The 23780-nt window shown below is 39.6% G+C and overlaps 1 protein-coding gene across 1 annotated transcript in view; it reads left to right on the top strand.

Annotated features, from left to right (window-relative positions):
* Positions 1-4725: 4725 nt before the first annotated feature.
* Taf1 (TATA-box binding protein associated factor 1) overlaps positions 4726-23780 on the top strand; it is a 97191-nt gene continuing 78136 nt past the window's right edge. The window contains 15 exon segments of the mRNA XM_032889549.1: positions 4726-4964; positions 5552-5666; positions 5806-5922; positions 10549-10668; positions 12376-12617; positions 14073-14291; positions 14661-14751; positions 14754-14878; positions 15391-15600; positions 19208-19382; positions 20270-20397; positions 20491-20598; positions 20690-20863; positions 21505-21678; positions 22124-22228. Of these exon segments, the coding sequence (XP_032745440.1) occupies positions 4785-4964; positions 5552-5666; positions 5806-5922; positions 10549-10668; positions 12376-12617; positions 14073-14291; positions 14661-14751; positions 14754-14878; positions 15391-15600; positions 19208-19382; positions 20270-20397; positions 20491-20598; positions 20690-20863; positions 21505-21678; positions 22124-22228 (2283 nt within the window). The 5' untranslated portion in view covers positions 4726-4784.

The raw sequence follows: 23780 nt of genomic DNA, 5'->3' as shown, positions 1-23780 counted from the left end.
TATTGAGATTACCATGCTGAGTCTGTTTTCTCAATTGTTACAGTACTAGAACATGAACTCTGTCTCACGTGGACTAGGGAACTGTCCTACCCCTGAGCTACGCCCTGCTGAGCAGATTATATACTTTTGTGAGACAAGGTCTCACCACATAGCTCTGGGTGTCATCTCCTAAGTACTGTTACAGGTGTGAGGTACCACAGCCAGGCTTGGATGGATTTTGTTTATTTTGTGTGGGCCTGTTTTCTTGTGTGTGGATGTGAGGGACGACTTGTAGGAGTTGGTTCTCTCCTCCCACTGTGTGCGTCCTAGGAATCAAACTCAGTACATCAGGCTTGATGACAAGCGCCTATGTCCATTACATTATCCTGCCAGCCTTGGAGATTTATATATATATATATATATATATATATATATATATATATATATGTGTGTGTGTGTGTGTGTGTGTGTGTGTGTGTGTGTGTGTGTGTGTGTGTGTGTGTGTGTGTGTGTTTTCATTTTATCCCGTGCTTATGAGTGTTTTGTCTGCATGTATATATGTGCACCATGTGCCTGCAGTTCCTGTGAACATGGAGGCCAGAAGAGGTGATAGATCACCTGGAACTGGAGTTACAGGCAGTTGTGAGCCACCATTTGGGTGCTGGGAACCAAATGCCAGTCCTCTGTAAGAACAGCAAGTGCTCTTAACTGCTAATCCATCTCTCCAGCCCTTAGAGATATATTTTTCACTCTCTTGGATACAAAATTAGGAAAAGAATAGCTAGATCATGGGCAAATAAACCATGTTTATTGGTGCTAGGGATAGAAATTAGGGCCCTTAGTGCATGCTAAGTATGTACTACCACTGAGTTCTAGTACATCTCCAGTCTCTAAATCCATGTTTTAAGATAAGATTGTAGCCAGGTGTGTAGCACATACATTTTATCTCAGCACCAGCAGAGGCAGGTTGTAGGACAGCCAGAATTACATAATAGAAAGACCTTATCTCAGAAAACAAAACAAAGCTATGTAGGAACTGGGCTAGAGAGATGGCTCAGTGGTTAAGGGCACCTGCTGCTTTTCCAGAGGGTCCAGGTTCAATTCCCGGCACCCATATGGCATTTCCCAACTGTAACTCAAATTCCCTAACACTAAGATATATAGAATAAAGTTAAATACATTTTAAAAATAGATAGGCATTTGTAACACTAATAATATTCAAAGTTACTTTCCATGTACTACAAACCTCTATGTACCTCTCATTGACTCTGCTTTCCCTACATCAGAACTACCCAAGAGGCAATGTAGTATAATAACTACTAGAAAGCATGGTAAAGGTCATCATAGGAGCTGGAGAGGTAACTCAGTAGGTAAGAGCACTTACTGTTCTTGTTGAGGACCTGAGTTTAATTTCTAGCACCCACATTAGGTGTTTCACAACCATCTGTAACTCCAGTTCCAGGAGATTTATTACCCTTTTCCAGCTTCTTCAGGTGCCCACACACATATACATAAATACAAATAAAATTAATTTAAAAAACTCCTAACCAGGCATGGTGGTGCATGCCTTTAATCATAGGGCAGAGGGCTGGCTGGAGAGATGGCCCAGCGGTTAAGAACACTGACTGCTCTTCCAGAGGTCCTGAGTTCAATTCCCAGCAACCACATGGTGGCTCACAACCATCTGTAATGGGATCCAATGCTCTCTTCTGGTGTGTCTGAAGACAGCTACAGTGTATTTATATACAATAAATAAGTAAATCTTAAAAATTAAACTAAATCTGAAAAGCAAAAGTGAGGGGCCTGAGGAGGTAGCTTAGTTGGTAGCGTGTTTTCCTAGCATGCACAGGGCCCAGGTTTTGATCTATAGTCCCATATATACCTGACATCATGGTTCATGCTCAACATCTGAACAGTCAGGAAACAGAATGTGAGAATCAGAAGTTCGAGGTCATCCTTAGGTACAAGAGTTTGTGACTAGCCTGAGTTATATGAGATCCTATCTCAAATACCAAACCAAAATTAAAACCAAAATCAAATGGGTATCCAGGTGTAAATTCAGCTACCTGGTTAGCTGAGATAGTCCCTGGAGCTCCAGGTCAGCCCTGGCAATTTAGAGAGATCCTGCCTCAACATAAATTTAAAAAACTGTAATTCAGTGTTAGAGAACTTCTCTAGTATGCATAGGCTCTGTGTTCTAGCCATAGCATCGCAAAAAACAAACAAGGGACTGACGAGATGGCTCAGTGTTTAAGAGCACTGGCTGCTCTTCCAGAGGACCCAGGTTACATTTCTCAGCATCCACATGGCTCACAAACATCTTCAGTTCCCTGGGATCTTCTTGCCTCTGAGAGCCTCAGGCATGCATAAGGCACACAGAAATACACATGTGGTAAAAAAATACTGTGGCGTATGTGTGTTTTGTGTGTGTGTGTGTGTGTGTGTGTGTGTGTGTGTGTGTGTGATTAAAATGAAATAAATAATAATATGGAGTGGAAGGATGGGTTAGTGACTAAGAATGCTTACTGCTGAGGACCTCTGGCACAGGGCCTCCTATCAGTAGCCAGCACTGACATGGTGGGCTACTACCTGTAACTCCAGTTCCATGTGATCGAACAACTTATTCTGACCTCAGTGGCATCCTATATACACTTAGTACACACAAACTATGCGTACACACAAATATATGTAAAAAGAAATCTCTTTACAAAAAGCAAAGAAACAAAACACAAAAATAAAAAGAAAGGGGCTGGAGAGCTGGCTTAGTGGTAAAGAGCACTTGTTCTTGCAGAGGCCCTCAGTTCACTTTCCAGCATAGGCCAACTTCCAGCTATCTATAACTCTAGTTACAGGGGATCTAATGCCTTCCTCTGACCTCTGAAATCCCTGGGTACACACACACAGTGCCTAACCATATATGCGACAACATATCCATACGCATAAAATCAAAATAAGTAAATCTTGAATAAGAGTGTTAGGAAGGGGCACAGTATGAGTTTTAATCTATTATCATTATTATTTTGTTTCTGAGACAGGGTTTAGTTCCACCACACACATGGCAGCTCACAACTGTCTGTAATTCCAGTTCCAGGGGATCTGACACACTGCCCTTCCTGAGGACCTGAATTCAGTTCCCAGTACACACTACATCAAGCAGTTCCAACTGTGCTCCAACTCTAGGGGCAGTCAACACCTCTGGCCTCTGTGAACAATTACACTGCAGTGCATATACCCATGCACAGACATATACAGATAAATTAAAAACTATAAATCGTAGAAAATGTCCGCATGTATATACTAAAGAGGGGTGATCAAATATCATCACAGGGCTGAACTTGGTGGCAAAGACCTATAACTTCAGTTAGTTGGGAGGCAAAGAATAGAAAATTCAAGGCCAGGCCTAGGAAACAAACAAACTAGAGCTGGAGAAATGGCCCAGCGGTTAAGAACACTGACTGCTTTTCCAGAGGTCCTGAGTTCAATTCCCAGCAATCACATGGCGGCTCACAACCATCTGTCATGGGATCTGATGCCCTCTTCTGTGTGTCTGAAGACAGCTACAGTGTAATCACATACATAAGATAAATAAATCTTTTTAAAAAAACAAACTAGGGGCTGGGGATTTAGCTCTCAGTGGTAGAGCGGCTTACCTAGAGGCATAAAGGCCCTGGGTTCGGGTCTCCTCAAAAAAAAAGAACCAAAAAAAAAAAAAAAAAAAAAAACTAAACATGTACAAGGAAACATACAAAAATGCAAAGTAGGAACCCTGAATAAATCCTAGATTTGGCAACAAAGATGCTCCAATTCCACCAATTCTTTGTGTGAAACAAAAAATATATCCTCAGGATAGGACTCAGGTTGGGTTGGTGGCAGATATATTACTCAGTGAGGCATCTCGCTGGTTCAATATGTCTATTTTTAGACAAATATGTAAAATACTTTAAAAATGTGTTTTAAGACAGGGTTTCCCTGAGTAGCCTGGAACTTAACTATGTATACTAGGCTGGTCTTGAATTGAGAGATATTTCTACCTCACCTTTCTATACCAAGCAAAATAAGGTTTTTTTTTTTTTTTTTTTTTTGGGCACAGGAGTTGAACATACAGCCAGTGAGCTGTATCCCAGCCCTGTACATTTACTTATTTACTTTCTGTCTCTCACTTTCAATTTCTTCCCCCCCTTCCCCCTTCACCGCCATTTCTCCCGCTTGGTTTCTTTCTTCTATCCAGGCTTTTAAATATTTATTTTGGGTGCTGGGAATCAAATATGAATGCTAAAAAACACCGTGAAAATATGAAAATGTTTAATGTTTGTGAATCTTGAAGTTTCGGTTGTTTATGTTACTAAGCTTCACATTTTACGATGGGAAGATGTAAATTCAAAATAAGTAAGTAGGAATCCTACCCTTATCAGAATTCATAGCAACGTTCCTTAGGAGAACGGCACAAACCGGAAAACAGGGTTCAAAGTATTGAAGCCGCTGACCCGCGGATTCCAGGGGTCATAGGTCACGCGGACTCTACTTGCTTATTGGTGAAAAATCTGCCGCTCTTACCATAGCAACCGGAACGGACCCGCGCAGTTGATGGGCGGGACTGAAGTTGGTTTGACCAACCACCTTCCATTTATCCAGACTGATGTTGGGCAGCCCAATCATAAACACCGAATGAAGCAGTCATCCTGCGATCAAAGGATCACGTAGGACTGCCCGTCCTTTCCGTTTTTTTCAACTTCCGGTATTCTCTGGTTGGGTCAGGGAGCACTGCAAGTCACTAGTGTGCGACTGACGTTTTTTGTTTCCGGCCCATGGGGCCAGGGTGGGCTGGACTGCTGCCCGAAGACGGTTCTGGTAGCCCTTCCGCCGTCATGTCGGACTCAGACAGCGATGAAGATTCTGCTGGTGGAGGCCCGTTTTCTTTGACTGGGTTCCTGTTCGGCAACATAAATGGAGCAGGGCAGCTGGAGGGTGAAAGCGTCTTGGACGATGTGAGGCGTGGGCCTGGGGCTGAGGGTGGTGTGGCTAGGGGGAACCACTGACAGAGTGGAAGCTGTTTAGGAGCCGGTAATAGAGGGCGTTTTAACTCATTTTGGGGGCACAGAGGATCCCCCTTCTCTTGGGTTTGAGGTATAGTGGAGAGCGAGAGGGCTCAACTTTAAGGAAGAATGAAGAGAAGAGGAAAATGGTTAAGTGCCAGTCACTGATGTAGACGTGTTTGGCTTGAAGGTAACATTCTCCTTGCCTCATAGGAAAAGTAATAGTAAACTCTAGTAAGGTTATCAGAACGGCTACTGTGTAAGACCTTAAAGAGTCTTGGAACTCTGCTTTTCTGGCTTTCGGTGATCGGGAATGGCTCCAAAGCCAGGACTATGGATGGACTCTGTTGTTTGGATCTGATCTAAATGGAATTTAGTAGATTTCCTATACAGTTCTTGAATGTGATGTTTCTCTGAGCACATCATGGAATCATTTCTCAGATGGATTTGCGACTTTGTTATGAGCAAGGGAAATAAACTTTGTGTAGGACCTTCAGGTTCGGTTGTTACTTTCGACTCTCATGCTGTCCCTTTTTCAGGAGTGCAAGAAGCATCTTGCAGGCTTGGGGGCATTGGGCCTTGGTAGCCTGATCACTGAACTCACAGCAAATGAAGAATTGTCTGGGACTGATGGTACCCTAGTAAATGATGAAGGTGAAGTCTGGGTCATGGGGAGGACACTGTGGCTCATGGGGAGAGATTAACCATTGTACACTTACATTAAGTTGGGGATTATCTAAGGGAAGTGATAATTACTTGCTTTCTCTTGAGACATCCCTCTTTTTATCCATAGGATGGATTAGGAGTAGAGAAGATGCTGTGGACTACTCAGACATCAACGAGGTGGCAGAAGATGAAAGTCGAAGATATCAGCAGACAATGGGGAGCTTGCAACCCCTTTGCCACACAGGTGATTCTCTCTCTCTCTCTTGTTTTCTAGCAATGGGGTCTCTCGACATAGCCCTGCCTGTCTTGGAACTCACTATGCATGTCAGGTGGTCTCAAACTCAGAAAGAGCCACCTGTCTCTGTTTCCCAAGTGTTCCCCACTATGCTGAACATTCTTTAATGTTGTAAAATTGGTAGTGTGGTGCATTTTCTTCCTGAATAAGTCTGTTTTGGACTCTGACTTCTATATTTGATTTCTGCCATTGTTCTTGAATGTGTGTACATTTGCTCTCCCTGCTATTTCCATTGTCATTTTAGTGCCAGAAAGTAGTTATCCTCTTACCAGATTCAGGCTTTTAATCTTACAGTGTTTAATCTCAAATTGTTGATTAATAACAAGGGTGATAATGATTTCTTGTCATCTCATATATTTAAGTACCTGTAGGTTTGAGATAACTATTCTTAGATGCTCTTCAAAGTTAGAGGTTAAAACAAACCCAGTCTTTGCCCTTAAAGATTTTAGATTAAGAAGGATTAAGTTTACAATCTTATGTTAACAATCAAATATATTTTGGCTCAAATCATTTCCCTATTACACTTCTTCATGTTCAAAACAAATGTATTCACTGCTGTATTTTAGAATAACAATCCCAGAATTGAAAGAGGATTGGCCTCTGCCTCTAGAGTGTTGGGATTAAAGCCTTATACTACCACGTTATGCTTTTTTTTTTAATTTTTGAATGATTTAGGCCTTAAAATTGATTATGTAGCTGAGGTTAGTTTTGAACTCCTGATATTCCTGCCTCTACCTATCGAAGTTTTGGGATTATAGGCATGTACCATCATGCTTGACGTTGAAAAGATTTTATTATTTCTTTTTTTGTTTGTTTTTTGTTTCATATTTATAATTTTTATTAATTTAGTGTTTTAAAAACAACAACATTAGTAGGAGTGCTCAAAATTGTGTGTTAAGAAGAAATAAAATTTTATTAGGGAAGATATTAGGTGGATAGTCAGGTTGCAGTGCTGGGTGAAAGTTGAGATCGGCATTTGAAATGCTGCTTGAGGGCTGGAGAGATGGCTCAGCGGATACATAAGCACCGATTACTCTTCCAGAGGTCCTGAGTTCAATTCCCAGCAACCACATGGTGGCTCACAACCATCTGTAAAGAGATCTGATGCCCTCTTCTGGTGTATCTGAATACAGCTACAGTGTACTTGTATATAATAAATGAATAAATCTTTAAAAAAAAAAAAAAAAAAAAAGAAAGAAATGCTGCTTGAGGTTATCCAATTTGGAAAACCATTGCTTGCAGTATATACACTGGTAGGGGCACTCCCCAGTGCGCTTCTCCCCATGTCTGACAAGCATATCTAAAAGGCAGAATTTCCGTTAGAATCCCAGCTCACTGCTCACATAGGGCTTCTCCCCAATTTGTGTTCTCAGATGGTCTCTGAGAAAATAAGGCTTTGTGAAAGATTTCTCACAATAACCATATAGAAGTGGGGCTTCAAATTGTGAGTCTTTTTCTGGGGAAGGTGGTTCTGGGTCTTGAGGTTTGAATTGTCTAGAGGAACCTGTCTTGGACAAAAGCAGAAACTGAAACATTTTCTGGAGGTTGTCTTGAGGGACAAAGGACAAGGTGAATGATCTGAGGACTGTCCTCCACTAAAGGGAATCACCTGAGGATGGAGGACTTCATCACTGGGTGCTGTATTCAGACCTCTTCAAACATTCTGGCCATGATAGGGTACCAACTTGCCATAGTGGTTTATTTGGGCACTACTGGGGATGTGTTTTGTTTTCTAAAGCAGTGTTTCTTTGTGTTGCCTTGACTATCCTAGAAATAACTCTGTAGACTAGTTATTTCTATTTAATTATTTCATAAGTCATAAGCCAATAAAACAAAATTTGTAGATTTTTTATATATACATTATTTGAGATTTGATGCCATAACAAGTTAGTAGTCAACCTGACTGTAAAATAGTGTGATAGAATGGACAGAATAGATTTCTGGGTCAGAATACTAAACGTTCAATCCCAACTTCATATTTCACTTGAATTTGTCATTTGTAGTAATCCCCAGTTTTTTCTGAAATCAATAAAATTATTAATGTCTTTTGGGGGATTTAAGTTTGTGTTTACATGATAGGAAAGCATCTAGTAAACCCAAGAAAAAGAGTCTTGATATCTTTCTGGGAAGGTTCCTTTAGGCAGCCAAGATGTGTTAAAATTGTAGAAATAAGGTTAGGGTAAAATGTATATATTTGGATTTAAATTAATCGAGTGGGAAACAGAAGTAGATGTACTTCTGAGTTTTAGGCTAGCTATGTCTATATAGAAAGTTCTATGATAGAAAGTTCTATGACAGCCAGGAATATGTAGAGGGACTTTGTCTTAGTTAGGGTTGTACTGCTGTGTTGTCTTATAAAGGACAACATTTAATTGGGACTGGCTTTACAGTTTCAGAGGTTCAGTCCATTATCATCAAGGTGGGAGCATGGCAGCATCCAGGCAGGCATGGTGCAGGCAGAGCTGAGAGATTTACATCTTCATCTGAAGGCTGCTAGCAGAATACTGACTTCCAGGCAGCTAGTACTAGGGTATTAAAGCTGGCACCCACAGTGACATACCTACTCCAACAAGGATACATTTCCTAATAGTGACACTCCTTGGCCCAAGCATATACAGATCATCACAGACCTGGAAAAAAAAGATTGATACAGATAATATTTTGTATGTGCACCACAGCACATGTGTAGAGGTCAGAAGACAACTTTGTAGAGTTGGTTGTTTCCTTCCATCTCTACTCGGATTCTAGGGATTGAACTCAAGTGGCCAAACCTGTGTGCAGCAAACCATTTATCTAATAAGCTGTCTCATTGGCCTTTGGGGGCTTTTTGTTTAGATTTATTTTATTTTATGTGTAATGATGTTTCTGCCTGCATATGTGTCTGCATTGTCCACAGATGCCAATTGGGTGTGCTGATGGTTGTGAGTAACCATGTCACTACTGCAAATCAAATTCAGGTTGTCAGGAAGAATAAGCCAGTACTTTTAATGACTGAGCCATCTCTCCAACCCCTGCCTTTTAAAATAGTTGTATTTTTATCATATTTTTAAAAGATGTATTTATTTGGGTGAGTGTGGGTGTTTTGTGCCTACATGTATGTATCTACACCACGTGTTTGCCTGGTTCTCATGGAAGTCAAGAACATGTCAGATCCTCTGGAATTGGAGTTATGGAGTTATGGAAGATTGTGAGCTGCTCTAAGTCTTCTGCAAGAACAAAAGTTGCTTTATCTGCTGAACCATTGGTCCAGCCTCTATTTTTGTTTATTTTTAAAATTACATTTATTTGTTTTGTGTGTGGAAGCTTATGTCCCAACACACAGGTCAGAGGATAACTTGAAGGAATCAGTTCTTTTCTTCTACCATGTGGGTTCCGAGAATCAAACTGAAGTTGTTAGAATTAGTGGTAGTTGTCTTTATCCACTGAGCTATTTTACCAGCTCCCTTGAGGGCTTTTTCGTTGCTATCTTCAGGCAGCATAATCCAGAGCAATCTTGAATTTGGTATGTTAGTTAAACATGGCTCGAACTCCTAATCATCCAGCCTGACTGCAAGTGTTGGGACTACAAGCATGTTCCACTATATTGGCTGGTAAGGGTGATGGTTGAAGAAAGGAGGTGTGTAGAACAAAAGAATTGGGCAGGGAAAATAGTACATGCCTGTAATCCCAGTACTTACGTTGCATGAAATTTTATATCAAAACATTGAAAATAAAATATGGGGGACTGGAGAGATGACTCAGTAGTTAAGCTCTAAGTCCCAAGTTTAATTTCTAGCAATCACATGGTGATTTACAACCATTTATATTGGGATCTAATGCCATCTTATATTGTACAGATGTACATGCAGAGCAAGTGCCAATACACATAAAATAAATAACAGACCTTTAGCCAGGTGGGGTGTTAATCCCAGCACTTGGGAGGCAGAGGCAGGTAGATCTTTGAGTTCTAGGCCACCCTCGTGTACAAAAGAACAAGTTTTAGGACAGCCAGGATTACACAGAAACCTTATCTTGAAAAACCAAACCAACCTAAAATAAGTTGTTCAGGACTAATTATTGAGTATTGCCAATAGTTAAAAAGCACTGAAAAGAATGATCAACTACTAAAAATATAGACAGAAAAAGTATACCTAGGACTTTGAAACTGTGAAGAAAATTTAGTTTAGTTTTTTTTTTTAATTTTAGAAACTGAGGAAGAATATTCAATTAGGAGATTGAACAACGTGAAAAACAAAACCCAGTATGATAATGAAAAAGTTTCAGACAGTTCCCAGAAGCTCTCCTACTCTTGTGTGAGAATGAACATTTGGCTATACCACGGCTTTTTTGAAGCAGAGCTACGTTTTTAATATATCATTTGGTTTTTGAGATAGGTTCTTACTATGTAGCCCTGGTTGTTCTCAAACTCAGAGATCTACCTGCTTCTGTCTCCTGACTGTTGAGATTAAAGTCATGTGCCACACAGAGAAGGCTCTTCTGTTATTCTATGGTGCTATAAATTCTTGAGATTTGAAGGAAGCTCAAGGGTATTGTATAGCATTCTTCATATTAAGGAGATCATCTTGGTTTTAACAGATTATGATGAAGATGACTATGATGCTGATTGTGAAGATATTGATTGCAAATTGATGCCTCCCCCACCTCCACCCCCAGGACCAGTGAAGAAAGAAAAGGACCAAGATGGTCTTACTGGTGGTAAGTAAAACAAGGTCTACTTCCTTTTAGGAATGAGTGTCTACTCATAAAACCAGGCTTTTGGCATGCTTAAGGGGCTTTCAAAAATGACCTGTTATAGGGCTGGAGAGATTGCTCAGTGGTTAAGAGCAGTGGTTACTCTTCCAGAGGACCTGGTTTCAATTCCTAGCACCCCTATGACAGCTCACAGCTATCTATAACTCCCAATCCAAAGAATATGATGCCCTCAGATAGACATACATGCAGGCAAAACCCCAATGCACATGAAAGTAAATCTGAAAAAATATGTTAGAAAAGGATTGGTCTTCTTAAAAAATTATATAAGTGTCAAATTCTGCTATTGAATAGAAATTTTCTTTATAAAATGTTCAGAAACACACAGTTAAGAAATAGCAATTTAATTTATTGCTCCCTCCTCAAATTAGTTTGCCATCACAGTTATAGGAGTTCTTGACTCAGAAGAGTTTCCCTAGAACTTTGTTTTTGTTTTTGTTTTTGTTTTTTTCTGGAGCTGAACCCAGGGTGGCCTTGCGCTTGCTAGGCAAGCGCTCTACCACTGAGCTAAATCCCCAACCCCTAGAACTTTTTTTTTTTGAGACAGGGTCTTACCATCAAGCACCTCGCTGAAATTTTCTATAATAGGCCAGATTTTAAACCTGTAGCAATCCTTCTGTTTCTGCCTTCTTAGTGCTGGGATTATATGTATGAGCTACCTACCATACTCTGTACCCCCAAGACTTTCTGATGTAACTAATTTATATACTCATATTTAGAACTTATCTTTTTTTTTTAAAAAAAAAAACAAACAAACTTTTAATCGGTCATGGTAGTGTATGCCTATATTCCCAGTACTCTGAAGACAGGAGGATGACTGCTAGATTGAGGCTAGCTAGGACTATGTAACAAAGGACTGTCTCAACAATAAAGCAACTTTCAGGGATGTAGCATCACTCATATTCTGAGATTATAAAGATTTATGAGCTCTTGAGTTGTTATCTCACCATTCTTAACCCTGTAACAGTAATAATCCTGCCATAGGTTAGATGAAGAACAGCATCTGTCTTGTTTTTTCAAACAGGGCTTCACTGTGTATCCCTGGCTGGCCTGGAACTTTATGTAAATGGGTTTGGCCTTAAATTCATAGAGATTTACTTGCCTCTGCTTGCTGAGTGCTGGGATCAAAGGTGTATGCCACCATGCCTGGCCCTGGTCTTTTATATTTTGAGACTATGTTAACTTAATTCCTTCAGTTGGTACTTTGAGCCATTTTCTTTAGTTTGCAGAGTAAATGTTATTTGACTTATAGTATAGAATTTATTTTTTTTCTGTGGGCTTTAACAATTCTTCATCTTATAGATCTCCGAACTGAACATAACAGGGCCTGATTAATGTGAAGTATTAATATAATTTTGTTATTATTTACAATATTGGGCACAGTACTGGTCATTTATGGAAAGTAGTAAATGTAGTAATAGTGTTTATTTTCTCTCATCACAACCCTAGGGTACCAGGTACAAGGTGAGTTTGGGGATGTTGGGAAATAATAAGTAGGATGAGTTTTCTGGCCTGCATACTAGTAACCTGGGTGCTTGGGACTATATCTCCTGCCACAGAACCATGCATATTAGCTTAGAACGGGGTGTTGGCTGAATTTGAGGAAATGTGTTCATAGTTACATGCCAAAGGGGTTTCTTTTCCTTGTTGCAGTGTCTGAAGATGGAGAAGGCATCATCTTGCCCTCCATCATTGCCCCTTCCTCTTTGGCCTCAGAGAAAGTGGACTTCAGTAGTTCCTCTGACTCAGAATCTGAGATGGGACCTCAGGAAGCAACACAGTCAGAATCTAAGGATGGAAAGCTGACCCTACCATTGGCTGGGATTATGCAGCATGATGCCACCAAGCTGTTGCCAAGTGTCACAGAACTTTTTCCAGAATTTAGACCTGGAAAGGTACTTTGTACGAATAATGTCCATAATGAAAACTGACTTTTTCCAGATTCCAAGTTCTGTTGTTATAATGCTAAGTATACAGTTATGAGTCATGAGATTTACCACTGGCATGAATATAAGTCTTAGTGATGTTCTTATTCAGTGGCAGATAATTGTTTATATAGGAACTTTTTATGCTGTATTAGATTTGGTTTTTCTTTTTTTGAAGTTGTATATAGGAAATGTGTATCCTGTTGCCAAGTATGGTTGTGCATGCCTTCAATCCCAGCACTTGAGAGGTAGAGGCAGGTGTGTCTTAGTGAGTTTCAGGCCAATTTGGTCTACATAGTGAGTTCCAGGATAGCCAACGCTATGTAGAGAGACCTGCCTCAAACAATAACAGCAACAAAGTTGTCCTGTTGGTGGCCGGTGAGATGGTTCATTGGGTAGAAGCACTTGCATGCAGACCTGAGGATCTTCGTTTGCTCTGTAGATCCCACAAGTTGATCAGAGAGAGCCGACTCCTGAGACTTATCCTCTGACCTCCACACATGCATTATGGCATGTACATCTGCATACATACATAAACACATGACTAAATAAAATAAGTTTCCTGTTAGAATAAACAGTAAACCAAGTATCTTAGTTATTATTCTATTGCTATAGACAACATGACCAATGCAACCTATAAAGGAAGGCATTTAATTGGATGCTTGCTTACCATTTCAGAGGGTTAATCAATCCAGAACAGTATGGCAGAGAGCTTAGTGGCAGGCATGGTACCTAAGCGGTAGCTGAAAGCTTATATGTGAATCGACAGGCAGACAGTGAGACTAGGGCTGGCCTGGGCTTTTGAAACTTAAAGACCACCCCCCAGTTACACACCTTCTCCAGTAAGGCCATACCCCTTGATCCTTTTCAAGCAGTTCTATTAACTGGGAACACAACATTCAAATATATGAGTCTATGGATCAAACCTAGTAGTAGGACCTTGACTCTAGCTACTATGGAGGCTAAAGGGGGGTGATCATTAGTTCAAGGCTTCCTGGGCTTAAGAGTGAGTTCAAGAGCAACCTAGGCAACTTAGTGAGACCTTGACTCAAGAAGGTAAAGACTAGCCAGGTTTGGTTGTGTTTGCCTTTAAACTCAGGCAAAGAAAATGGATCTCTGAGTTTGAGGCCAGCCTGTTCTACATAGAGTTCCAGGCCATGCCTACATAATGAGACCCTGTCCCAGAAAACATAAAACAAAACTAAGGATTGAGAATGTAGCTCATTGATAGAGCACAAGTCCCTAGGTTCAAATCTCAGTACCACACCAAAAAAGAACAAAGAAGAGATAATTGTCCTATTCAGGGATAATACTTCTGTGGTCTCAACTTAACACACCTTCATTTTTTCCTCTGCAGTTGAATAGATCACTTGAGAGTTTTTCAGACACTGAATCTCTGACATAATACTATGTTCTACGTTCTAGGTGTTACGCTTTTTACGGCTTTTTGGACCAGGGAAGAATGTCCCATCAGTTTGGAGGAGTGCTCGGAGAAAGAGGAAAAAGAAGCACCGTGAACTTATACAGGAAGAGCAGATCCAGGAAGAGGAGTGTTCAGTAGAATTAGAAGTCAACCAGAAATCTCTGTGGAACTATGACTATGCTCCACCACCACTTCCAGAGCAGTGTCTCTCTGATGATGAAGTAGGCAAAGTCTACAAGGGCGCATGTAGAAAGCTCTCTAGCTTATGTCAAAGTTGTAACTAACACTTTAGCGTTAAGAGTTCTTTGTAATTGTCAGTGACTAATAATGAGCTAAATCTAATGGTTTCACTTTTCCTGTTGTATCAGAAAAATGTTTGGTGGGGCAGGGCAGGGTAGATGGTGATACATTGCTAAATATAAAGCCATTACTCATGGACAGAACATGTCATGTTATATCCAGGTAAAAATTCCTGTTCAGGAATCATCCTTGTGGTTCCTCTCTCTAACCTTATAATTGTTAATTCTCTGTAGCCTTAGGTCATTTGGAATAGGGAACCCCCGACCTCTACATCTCTCACTTTGTTACAGATCACAATGATGGCTCCTGTGGAATCCAAGTTTTCCCAGTCAACTGGAGATACAGATAAAGTAATGGATACCAAACCAAGAGTGGCAGAATGGCGTATGGACCTGCCCGGCTATGGTATGATATGTTAGGTGTTCCTGAAGATGGCAGTGGCTTTGACTATGGCTTCAAAATGAAGAAGACTGAACATGACTCTACAATGAAATATAACATAATGAAGGTAAGCAAACTTGATTTATGAGAGAGGAATCATCAGTGTGCATAGGGGTCTATCATTTTTACTACTTAGCTGGGGATTTCTTGAGTAGGATCTTTAGTAGGAAATTTGCATAGTAGAGTATCATCTAACTAGGCCCTGTTCTAACAATTCTATTTTTGAAATTCATGCTGTTGGAGTGGGAGAGGAGGCAGATTTTTTTTTTATTATCAGGTAGTTTGCACAAGTAAAATGTCATTTTCTCTGTTCTGGAGAGTGATTCCAAGAGTGATTCCATATGCTGGGGTAGCACTCTTATCACAGGGCTACATTCCCAGTCCTTGGCTTTTGAGACAGTCACACTTTGTATCCTGGGCTGACTTCAAATTGGAATTCTCCTTTCAGTCTCCTAAGTGCTAGGATTGCAGGTATTTGACACTAAGCCTGGCAAAGCACCACTTTATGAATCATTTAGTATCTAGATTAGAAACTTTGACCAGTGACTGATTGATTTATTATTCTTTCTACTTATATAGAAACTAAGAAAACTTGAGGAAAACAATGGCGTTGATCTTCTGGCAGATGAAAACTTCCTAATGGTGACACAACTGCATTGGGAAGATGATATCATCTGGGATGGGGAGGATGTCAAACACAAAGGAACAAAACCTCAGCGTGCAAGTTTGGCAGGTTGGCTTCCCTCCAGTATGACTAGGAATGCCATGGCCTACAATGTTCAGCAAGGTATGCCTCTATGCCAGCAATTTCTTTCTTTTTTTTTTTTTTTTTTTTTCCGGAGCTGGGGACCGAACCCAGGGCCTTGTGCTTGCTAGGCAAGCGCTCTACCACTGAGCTAAATCCCCAACCCCCATATGCCAGCAATTTCTAACACACAGGCTTTCATTTCAGTCATTATAAGTAATCCTAGTTGTAGTCTTTTAAGCGTCAGAGGGACAGTGAAACACTTCAAATCTAATCTCTGATTTTTTTCTTTTTCTTTTTTTTGTTCATAAAGGTACTTTATATTTATCATTTTATAATTTTTTTTCTCAACGAGGTTAAAATAAAAATACTGTGCTTAGCTGAACAGTGGTGGTGCACGCCTCTAATCTCAGCACTCAGGAGGCATAGGCAGGCTTGATCTCTGAGTGTGAAGTCAGCCTATAGAGTGAATATTGGGACAGTGAGGGCTACAGAGAGACCCTGTATTAAAGAACCAACCAAACAAATAAATCAAAATTACATACACAAAACTGTGCTTAACAGCATGAAAACAGTGTCAGAAAGGAAAATTCTGATAACCACCAACCAAAGAGTACACAGGAATGTACCCATTGCCCCAGCTGCATATGTAGCAGAGGATGGACCTTGTTGGGCATCAATGGGAGGGGAGGCCCTTGGTCCTGTGAAGACTCGATGCCCCAGTGTAGGAAAATGCCAGGGCAGGGAGGTGGGAAGGAAGGGGTCAGTGGAGGAGCACCTTCATGGAGGCAGGGGGTGGGAGGATGGGATAGGGGGTTTCTGGAGGGGAAACAGGAAAGGGGGATAACATTTGAAATGTAGATAAAGAAGGTATCCAATAAAAAATGGGAAAAAAAGAACACTAGAGAACAAATATCTCTAAATCACAACTAAAAAAATGGTTATCATTTAAAGATAGTCAGCTTTGGGGTGCTCTGTTATACAAATGTTATACAAATGTTATACAAATAAAGGAAATGAGAGTCCTAAAAAATTATCAATTATTAACTTTTTTGATATTTTGTTTTCTGCAAGTATATGGTAAGCTTAATTAATTAATGTTGAGACAAGGTCTTGCTCTGTACCTGAAGCTAAACTGGCACTCACTGTTTAGCTCAGGTTCTCCTTAAACTCACCATCTTCCTAAGTACTACAGTACAGGTATTTGTTGCCATGCCATTTGAGTTCAGTGTTACAATGCTGTTTTTGTTTTGTTTGTTTGTTTTAAGCTAGGGTTTTTATGTAGAGTAAGCTGGCTCAACTCACAGAGATCCTGACTCTGTCTCCTGAGTGCTATGGTGGCAGTGTTTTTGGAGATAGAGTCTTGTGAATCTTGTCCCTCGGGTTGGCATCAGATTTACTGCAGTCTTCCTACCTTGGTCTCACAAGTGTGCAATTACATGTGTAAGCCATTACAACCTTCTATACTGTGGTTTTTCTTTTGCTTTTGTTTGGTTGTTTTTGTTTTTGAGATAAGTTTTCACTGTGTAGTCCTGGGCTATGTGTAGACCATGCTAGCCTGAAATTTACAGAGATCTGCCTGCCACTGCCTCCCAACTGTTGGAATTAAAGGTATTTGCTACTACTCCTTGTTAATTTTCTCTTAAAATGTAATTTTATATGTAAGTTTTCAAAGTTGTGTATATAAATGTTAATGACATAGGAAACATGAATTTTTAGAAGAAAAGTGGTTTTAAGTATTTCTATGTGAGAGCCATCAGTCAGACTTGAAAGCACTTTTTAACAAGTTCTTGGCAATCTCTAAATTATTCTTGAACATTTTGATAACCCTTTGACCAACACTGAGGTCAGAGGGGTATATTTAAAAATCACCTTGATTTATTGGATTTTTTTGAGACAGGATTTCACTCTGTATCCCTTGCTGGCCTAGTACTTGTCATGTATGTAGTTCAGACTTGCCTTGAACTTGAAGTAATCCTTCTAACTTAGCCTCTTGAGTACTGTGGTGGACAAGTAAATGCCAGGAAATATTTAAAATGAAGGAAAAGGAAATATGAAACAGCATATTTGGTATTTTATTTGTAAAAAATAAGAAAAAAAAAACCAGTTGAACTATAAAACAAAAATCTGGCAAAAATATATTAAAGTATCTGCAGTGGTTATTTTAGTTTCTTCAGTTTTCTTTATACCATTCTGTATTCTCCACATTTTCTCAGTAACTCTGGATTTATTTTACAATTTAGGCAACATACTACCACCACCACCACCACCACCACCCTGCTGTTGGTTTTTCTTTTCAGCAAGTCTTACTATATATAACTGAGGTTGCCCTTGGACTCAGTATTCTAAGCCCTTACCTGTTGAGTACTGATTATACTGATACATCACTACACCCAACTCAAAAAAAAAGCCTTAATTTTGTTTTTGTTTTTTTCAAGACAGGGATGTCTTTGAGCTCTCTGTAGACCAGGTTGGCCTCAAACTCAAGAGATTCACCTGCTTCTTGAGTTCTGGGATTAAAAGTGTGTGCCATCACCACCTGACTAAAAATGGCCTTAATTTAAGAAGTCATTTGAAAAGAATTTTCTCTTTAGTTCTGTTAAATACTTTTTTAGGATTTTTTTTTATTATTATTTTTTATACTCCAGATTTTATTCCCTCCAGGTCCCACCCCCAGAGTTTCACATCCCACATACCCTACCCCCAACCTGTGTACTTCCCTCCACCCCTGTCTCCACAAGGATGTCCCCACCCCACCCACCCCAGACCTCTAAACTTCCTGGGGCCTCCAGTCTCTTTGAGGGTTAGGTTCATCTTCTTTGTTTCTTTGTTTGTTTGTTTGTTTTGGGTTGGTTTTTTTGGCAAATATCCACTTTTCAGTTGCTTAGTTTCTTTTCTAAATTTTTGTTTTTTTGAGACAAAGTCTTGCTGGGCAACTCTGGCTAGTCTCTTCCTATCTCTGCTTCCCAAGTTCTAGGATTAAAGGAGAATGCTACCATATCCAACTCAGTAACATAGTGTTTTGATATAAGATCTTGGTGTGTAGCCATCTTGTCAGGCCTCAGGCTTATAATTCTTCTTTCTGTCTTCCTGAATGCATAGTATTCTTAATTAATTATTCTTATTCTTATTTAGAAGCACGTTTTCCTTACCGATATTCGTTTTATTTGCTAACATAGCTTAATATCAATATTGATCACTGTAATTTTTTAAATGATTTACTTATTTTATTTTGTGTGTTTTGGAGTTTTTGCCTGCATGGTATGTCTCTGTGAGGGTGTCAGATTCCCTGGAACTGGAGTTACAGGTGTAAGGTCCTAGGTGGGTGCTGGGAATTGAACCTGGGTCCTCTGGAAAAGCAACCAACCAGTGCTCTTGCCTGCTGAGTCATTCCTCCAGCCCCTTACCATAATTATTTAGCTAGTCCCTTAGTAAGTAGTCTGATTAAGTTTTAAATATTATAAACAATATTGCCATGAATATTTTGTTAGCAGTGTTTTCTGTTAAAGTGAGATATATATGATATCTAGTAGCTTTCTTTTGAATAGTTATATGAGTACCTGCACTAATTTTTTCTTTTCTTTTTGCTTGAATCATAACTAAAGGAGCATTAATGCTTTGTTACTACTCTCTCTTCTTGTTCTGGTCAGGTTTACAGTTACATTGGATGATGATAAACCATGGTACTCCATTTTCCCCATTGATAATGAAGATCTGGTATATGGACGTTGGGAGGACAATATCATTTGGGATGCTCAGAACATGCCTAGGATTTTGGAGCCTCCTGTTTTGACACTTGATCCCAATGATGAGAACTTGATTTTGGGTATGTTGATAGCCAAAGCCAATGCTCTTTATCTTTGACATCTTATTATTGATGTCAAAGGGCAAGAGGATATAAAAATGTTAAAGAAAGCAAAAACTAGAAACTTAGGTGATGCTTTTTTAAAAGAAAAGCTGTAGCTTCCAGAGTTTGAGTATGGTTTAGGAAAAACTCATGTAGAAATGTTGAGGGGTTGGGGATTTAGCTCAGAGGGGTTGGGGATTTAGCTCAGTGGTAGAGCGCTTGCCTAGGAAGCGCAAGGCCCTGGGCTCGGTCTGACTCAAAAAAAAAAAAAAAAAAAAAATGTTGAAAAATTGTATCTTCAAGACATCATTAGACATGACTAGGCAATGGTGGTAAACACCTTGGGAGGCAGAGGCAGGCAGATCCCAGAGTTTGTGGCCAGCCTGGTGTACAGAGTTCCAGGACAATCAGGAATACACACAGAAACTCTTAAAACAAACAAATGATATCAGATATAGTCTAGCTGGAATTACTGACTAAAAGTCTGGAAGTAGAGTGAAAAATCTACTTAGAAACTCCAAAAATATCAGTGGAAAGGTGAGTTTTAGCTGTGCCTGGTAGCATGGATCCCAGCTACTTAGGAGGCCGAGGTAAGAAGACTGTAATTCCAGACTGTCTAGGCTGCAGAGTGTGTTTCAGGACAGCTTTAGCAATTTAGTGAGATTGTATCTAAAAATAATGGGAAAAGAGTTAGAGGGCTGGAGATGTAGCTCAGTGATAGAATCCTTACCAATCCTTCGTATTGTACAGAGGAGTGGGGAAGAGGGTAGGAGAAAGGGAAGAAGAAGAGGAGAAAACAGGAGGAATAAACAAAATTGAGCATTTAGGGATAGCAATTCCAAAGTCATTTCTTGTTATATCGTCAGAGATCCCCGATGAGAAGGAAGAAGCTACTTCTAATTCCCCTTCTAAGGAGAATAAGAAAGAGTCATCTCTGAAGAAGAGTCGAATTCTCTTGGGAAAAACAGGAGTTATCAAGGAAGAGCCACAGCAGGTTTGTGAAAAGAAAAGGACTTGGTATTTAGAAGAACAAAGAAAGGTATTAGGAAAGGGTAATCTGACCAATACTTATTTGATCTATCATTAGAACATGTCTCAGCCAGAAGTGAAAGATCCATGGAATCTCTCCAATGATGAGTATTACTATCCCAAGCAACAGGGTCTTCGAGGTACTTTCGGAGGGAATATTATCCAGGTACAAATTGCTGCTTTGTTTTGTTGGAAGGTATGGGTAAAGATTGCCTGGGAAGTAGTATTTAATTTTAACTCTTCTGTTTCCTGTTTAGCACTCAATTCCAGCTGTAGAATTACGGCAGCCCTTCTTTCCCACCCACATGGGACCCATCAAACTCCGGCAGTTCCATCGCCCACCTCTAAAAAAGTACTCCTTTGGGGCACTATCTCAGCCAGGTCCACACTCAGTCCAGCCTTTGTTGAAGCATATCAAAAAGAAGGCCAAGGTATAAATGAATCCTGGTTATGAAAAATGTTCTGTAAGATAATTGGTACAAATTTTGGAGTTATACTAGATATTAGATTATCTTAGGGAATTATTTTCTCAGATGTGATATAATTTTATTTTGGTTATTTAGAAGAATGTCTTTAAGGGTTGGGGATTTAGCTCAGTGGTAGAGCGCTTGCCTGGGAAGCGCAAGGCCTGGGGTTCGGTCCCCAGCTCCGAAAAAAAAAAAAAAAAAAGAAAGAAAAAGAAAAAAAAAAAGGAGAATGTCTTTAAAAATAAAAATTATTTTTTTTTTTTTAGAAGCCGAGGATTGAACTCAGGGCTTTGAGCTTGCTAGGCAAGCACTCTACCACTGAGCTAAAACCCTAACCTCTAGTAGATTTAGATGAAGATACCACAGGATAAAATATTGCAGCTTTCAAAACTAGTTTACTAAAATCTGTAGAAAATTTACAGATTAAATAGAGAAAATGCTTAAACAGTGAGAGAAAAGATGTTCAGAATGCTATTTTTCAGTTTTAGAGATATGTTTGAAAGTTTTCACAATAAAATTGAACAAACACGTAAAAAAGTTTTGGTATTGTCTCAGATTGGCTATGAGTGTGTGTAGTTTATCTATATTGTCTTCATTTTGGACAGATGAGAGAACAAGAGAGACAAGCCTCAGGTGGTGGAGAGATGTTTTTTATGCGCACACCTCAGGACCTTACAGGCAAAGATGGAGACCTTATTCTTGCTGAATACAGTGAAGAAAATGGACCATTAATGATGCAAGTTGGCATGGCAACTAAGATAAAAAACTACTATAAACGGGTGAGACTGTACTCAAATAATTTTTGTGGTTTTTTATATGTGTATGTTTTTTAAATACATATTTTATGTGTATGAGTGTTTTGCTGTATGTATATATGGATGCACACCACATACATGTGACTGAGGAGGCCAGAAGAGTGTGTTTCCTGGAAGTATGGATGGTTGTGAGCCACTATATGAGTGCTGAGAACCAAACCTGGGTCCTCTGTAAAAACAACTAATATTCTTAACATGGAGCCATCTCTCCAGGCCCTGAAATTTTTTGTTATCACTATAACTCTAATTAGGTATGTAATGATACTCTGTGAACATGTATTTTACCATATATGTTTCTTGGGGGAAAGGACTAGCATTCTTGTTTATAGCAAATGCTATGCTTATGGAAAATTACATGTATGTTTATTGGTTTTATTCTGTGAGTCTGAGTTTGCTGTGTTTCTTCTAGAAACCTGGAAAAGATCCTGGAGCCCCAGATTGCAAATATGGAGAAACTGTTTATTGTCATACATCACCTTTCCTGGGTTCTCTTCATCCTGGCCAGTTACTGCAGGTGAAGAATTCTTTCCTGTCTTTATTCTCTTCTAAGGAAGTTGACAGATAAGGAACAAGTTTTCCCAGAAAAGAACAATTTTGGTTGATTGAGGCATTCATGTATTAGGTATAAGTTAGTATAATCACTGGGAGTAATTATGGGTGTAGTGGTGGACACCATTAATCTCAGCACTTGGGAGACAGAATTTGAGACTAGCTTGGTCTATATATTGAGTTCCAGGTCATCCAGGGCTATGTAGAAAGACCCTGTCTTGGGGTTGGGGATTTAGCCCAGTGGTAGAGCGCTTGCCTAGGAAGCGCAAGGCCCTGGGTGCGGTCCCCAGCTCCGAAAAAAAAGAACCAAAAAAAAAAAAAAAGACCCTGTCCAAAAAGGGAGGGATCTGGAGACATGGCTCAGTAGCTAAGAACATCTAGAGGACTGAATTTGATTTCTCAGCTCCTACACAGCAGCTCACAAACATCTGTAACTCTAGTTTCAGGAGATCTGAACCGTCTTCTAGTATCATTGAGCACTTTATCCATGTCGTGCACAGATAAGATAGATAAAGGCAATCCATGCATATTTTAAAAAATAAAAAAGAATTAAAAATAAAAGCTTAGTATAATTCACTGGATATGGAGGGCAGGAGGATCGCTATGTAGCAAGTTTCTGTCTAGTTTGGTAAATTGGAGACTGTCTCCAAAAACAAAACCAGTAAAACAAAATTTAAGGCAAGATAGTTCCTTGAAAATAATTCTGTGTTATTTTAGATTTTTGGTCTAAATATAGAAGAATGGGGTTGTTTATTGTTTGATTTGTGGAGGTTTGTATGTGTGGGGATGTGTGTTTTGAGTTAGGATCTTTATAACACAGGCTGACCTGAAAGTTACTATTTAGTCCAGAGTGGCCTCAGACTGGCCTCAAACTTTGGGGCAGTCCTCAGCCTTATGAGTGCTTGGATTGCATATATGACCATGAGCTACTATAAACTACTATTTAAAAAGTATACACTGGTTGGGTGTGGTGATGCACACCTTTAACTCTAGGGAGGCAGAGGGAGGTGGATCTCTGTGAGTTCAAGGCCAGCCTGGTTTACAGAGTGAATTCCAGGACAGGCAAAGGTATTGTTATGCCTGCTTATAATCCCAGTACTAGGAAGGCACAGGCAGGAAGATTATAAGTTTGAGGTGAGCCTTGGCTGTACAGCAAGACCATGTCTCAAAAATAAAAAAAAAAAAAAAACGAAAATACATTAGGAAGTCTACCTAGAATTAATAAAGGTTATAAGTGTTTTAAATTCTTCATGTAAAATTTGTTTGAGGGACTAGAGATGAAGCTTGGTGGTACTCACCTAGCTTGTTCAAGGTCCTGGGTTTGTATCTACCACTGCAAAATAGTGGCATATTTTTATGATAATTTGTTATGGTGATCGTGAATAATGAATCATACTTGAATGTTATAGTCTTGTCATAGTAAAGTGTAGATATACATTTTTTGGCAACCTCTTTTTTTTTGGCAACCTCTTTTTAATAAGGGTTCAATCTCTTCTCTAGCTCACCACCCAGTAGAG

Source organism: Rattus rattus, chromosome X (genome assembly GCF_011064425.1).
Source record: "Rattus rattus isolate New Zealand chromosome X, Rrattus_CSIRO_v1, whole genome shotgun sequence".
Lineage (NCBI taxonomy): Eukaryota > Metazoa > Chordata > Mammalia > Rodentia > Muridae > Rattus > Rattus rattus.
The sequence above is the reverse complement of the archived record's forward strand: the minus strand, read 5'-3'. Positions and strand labels throughout refer to the sequence as shown.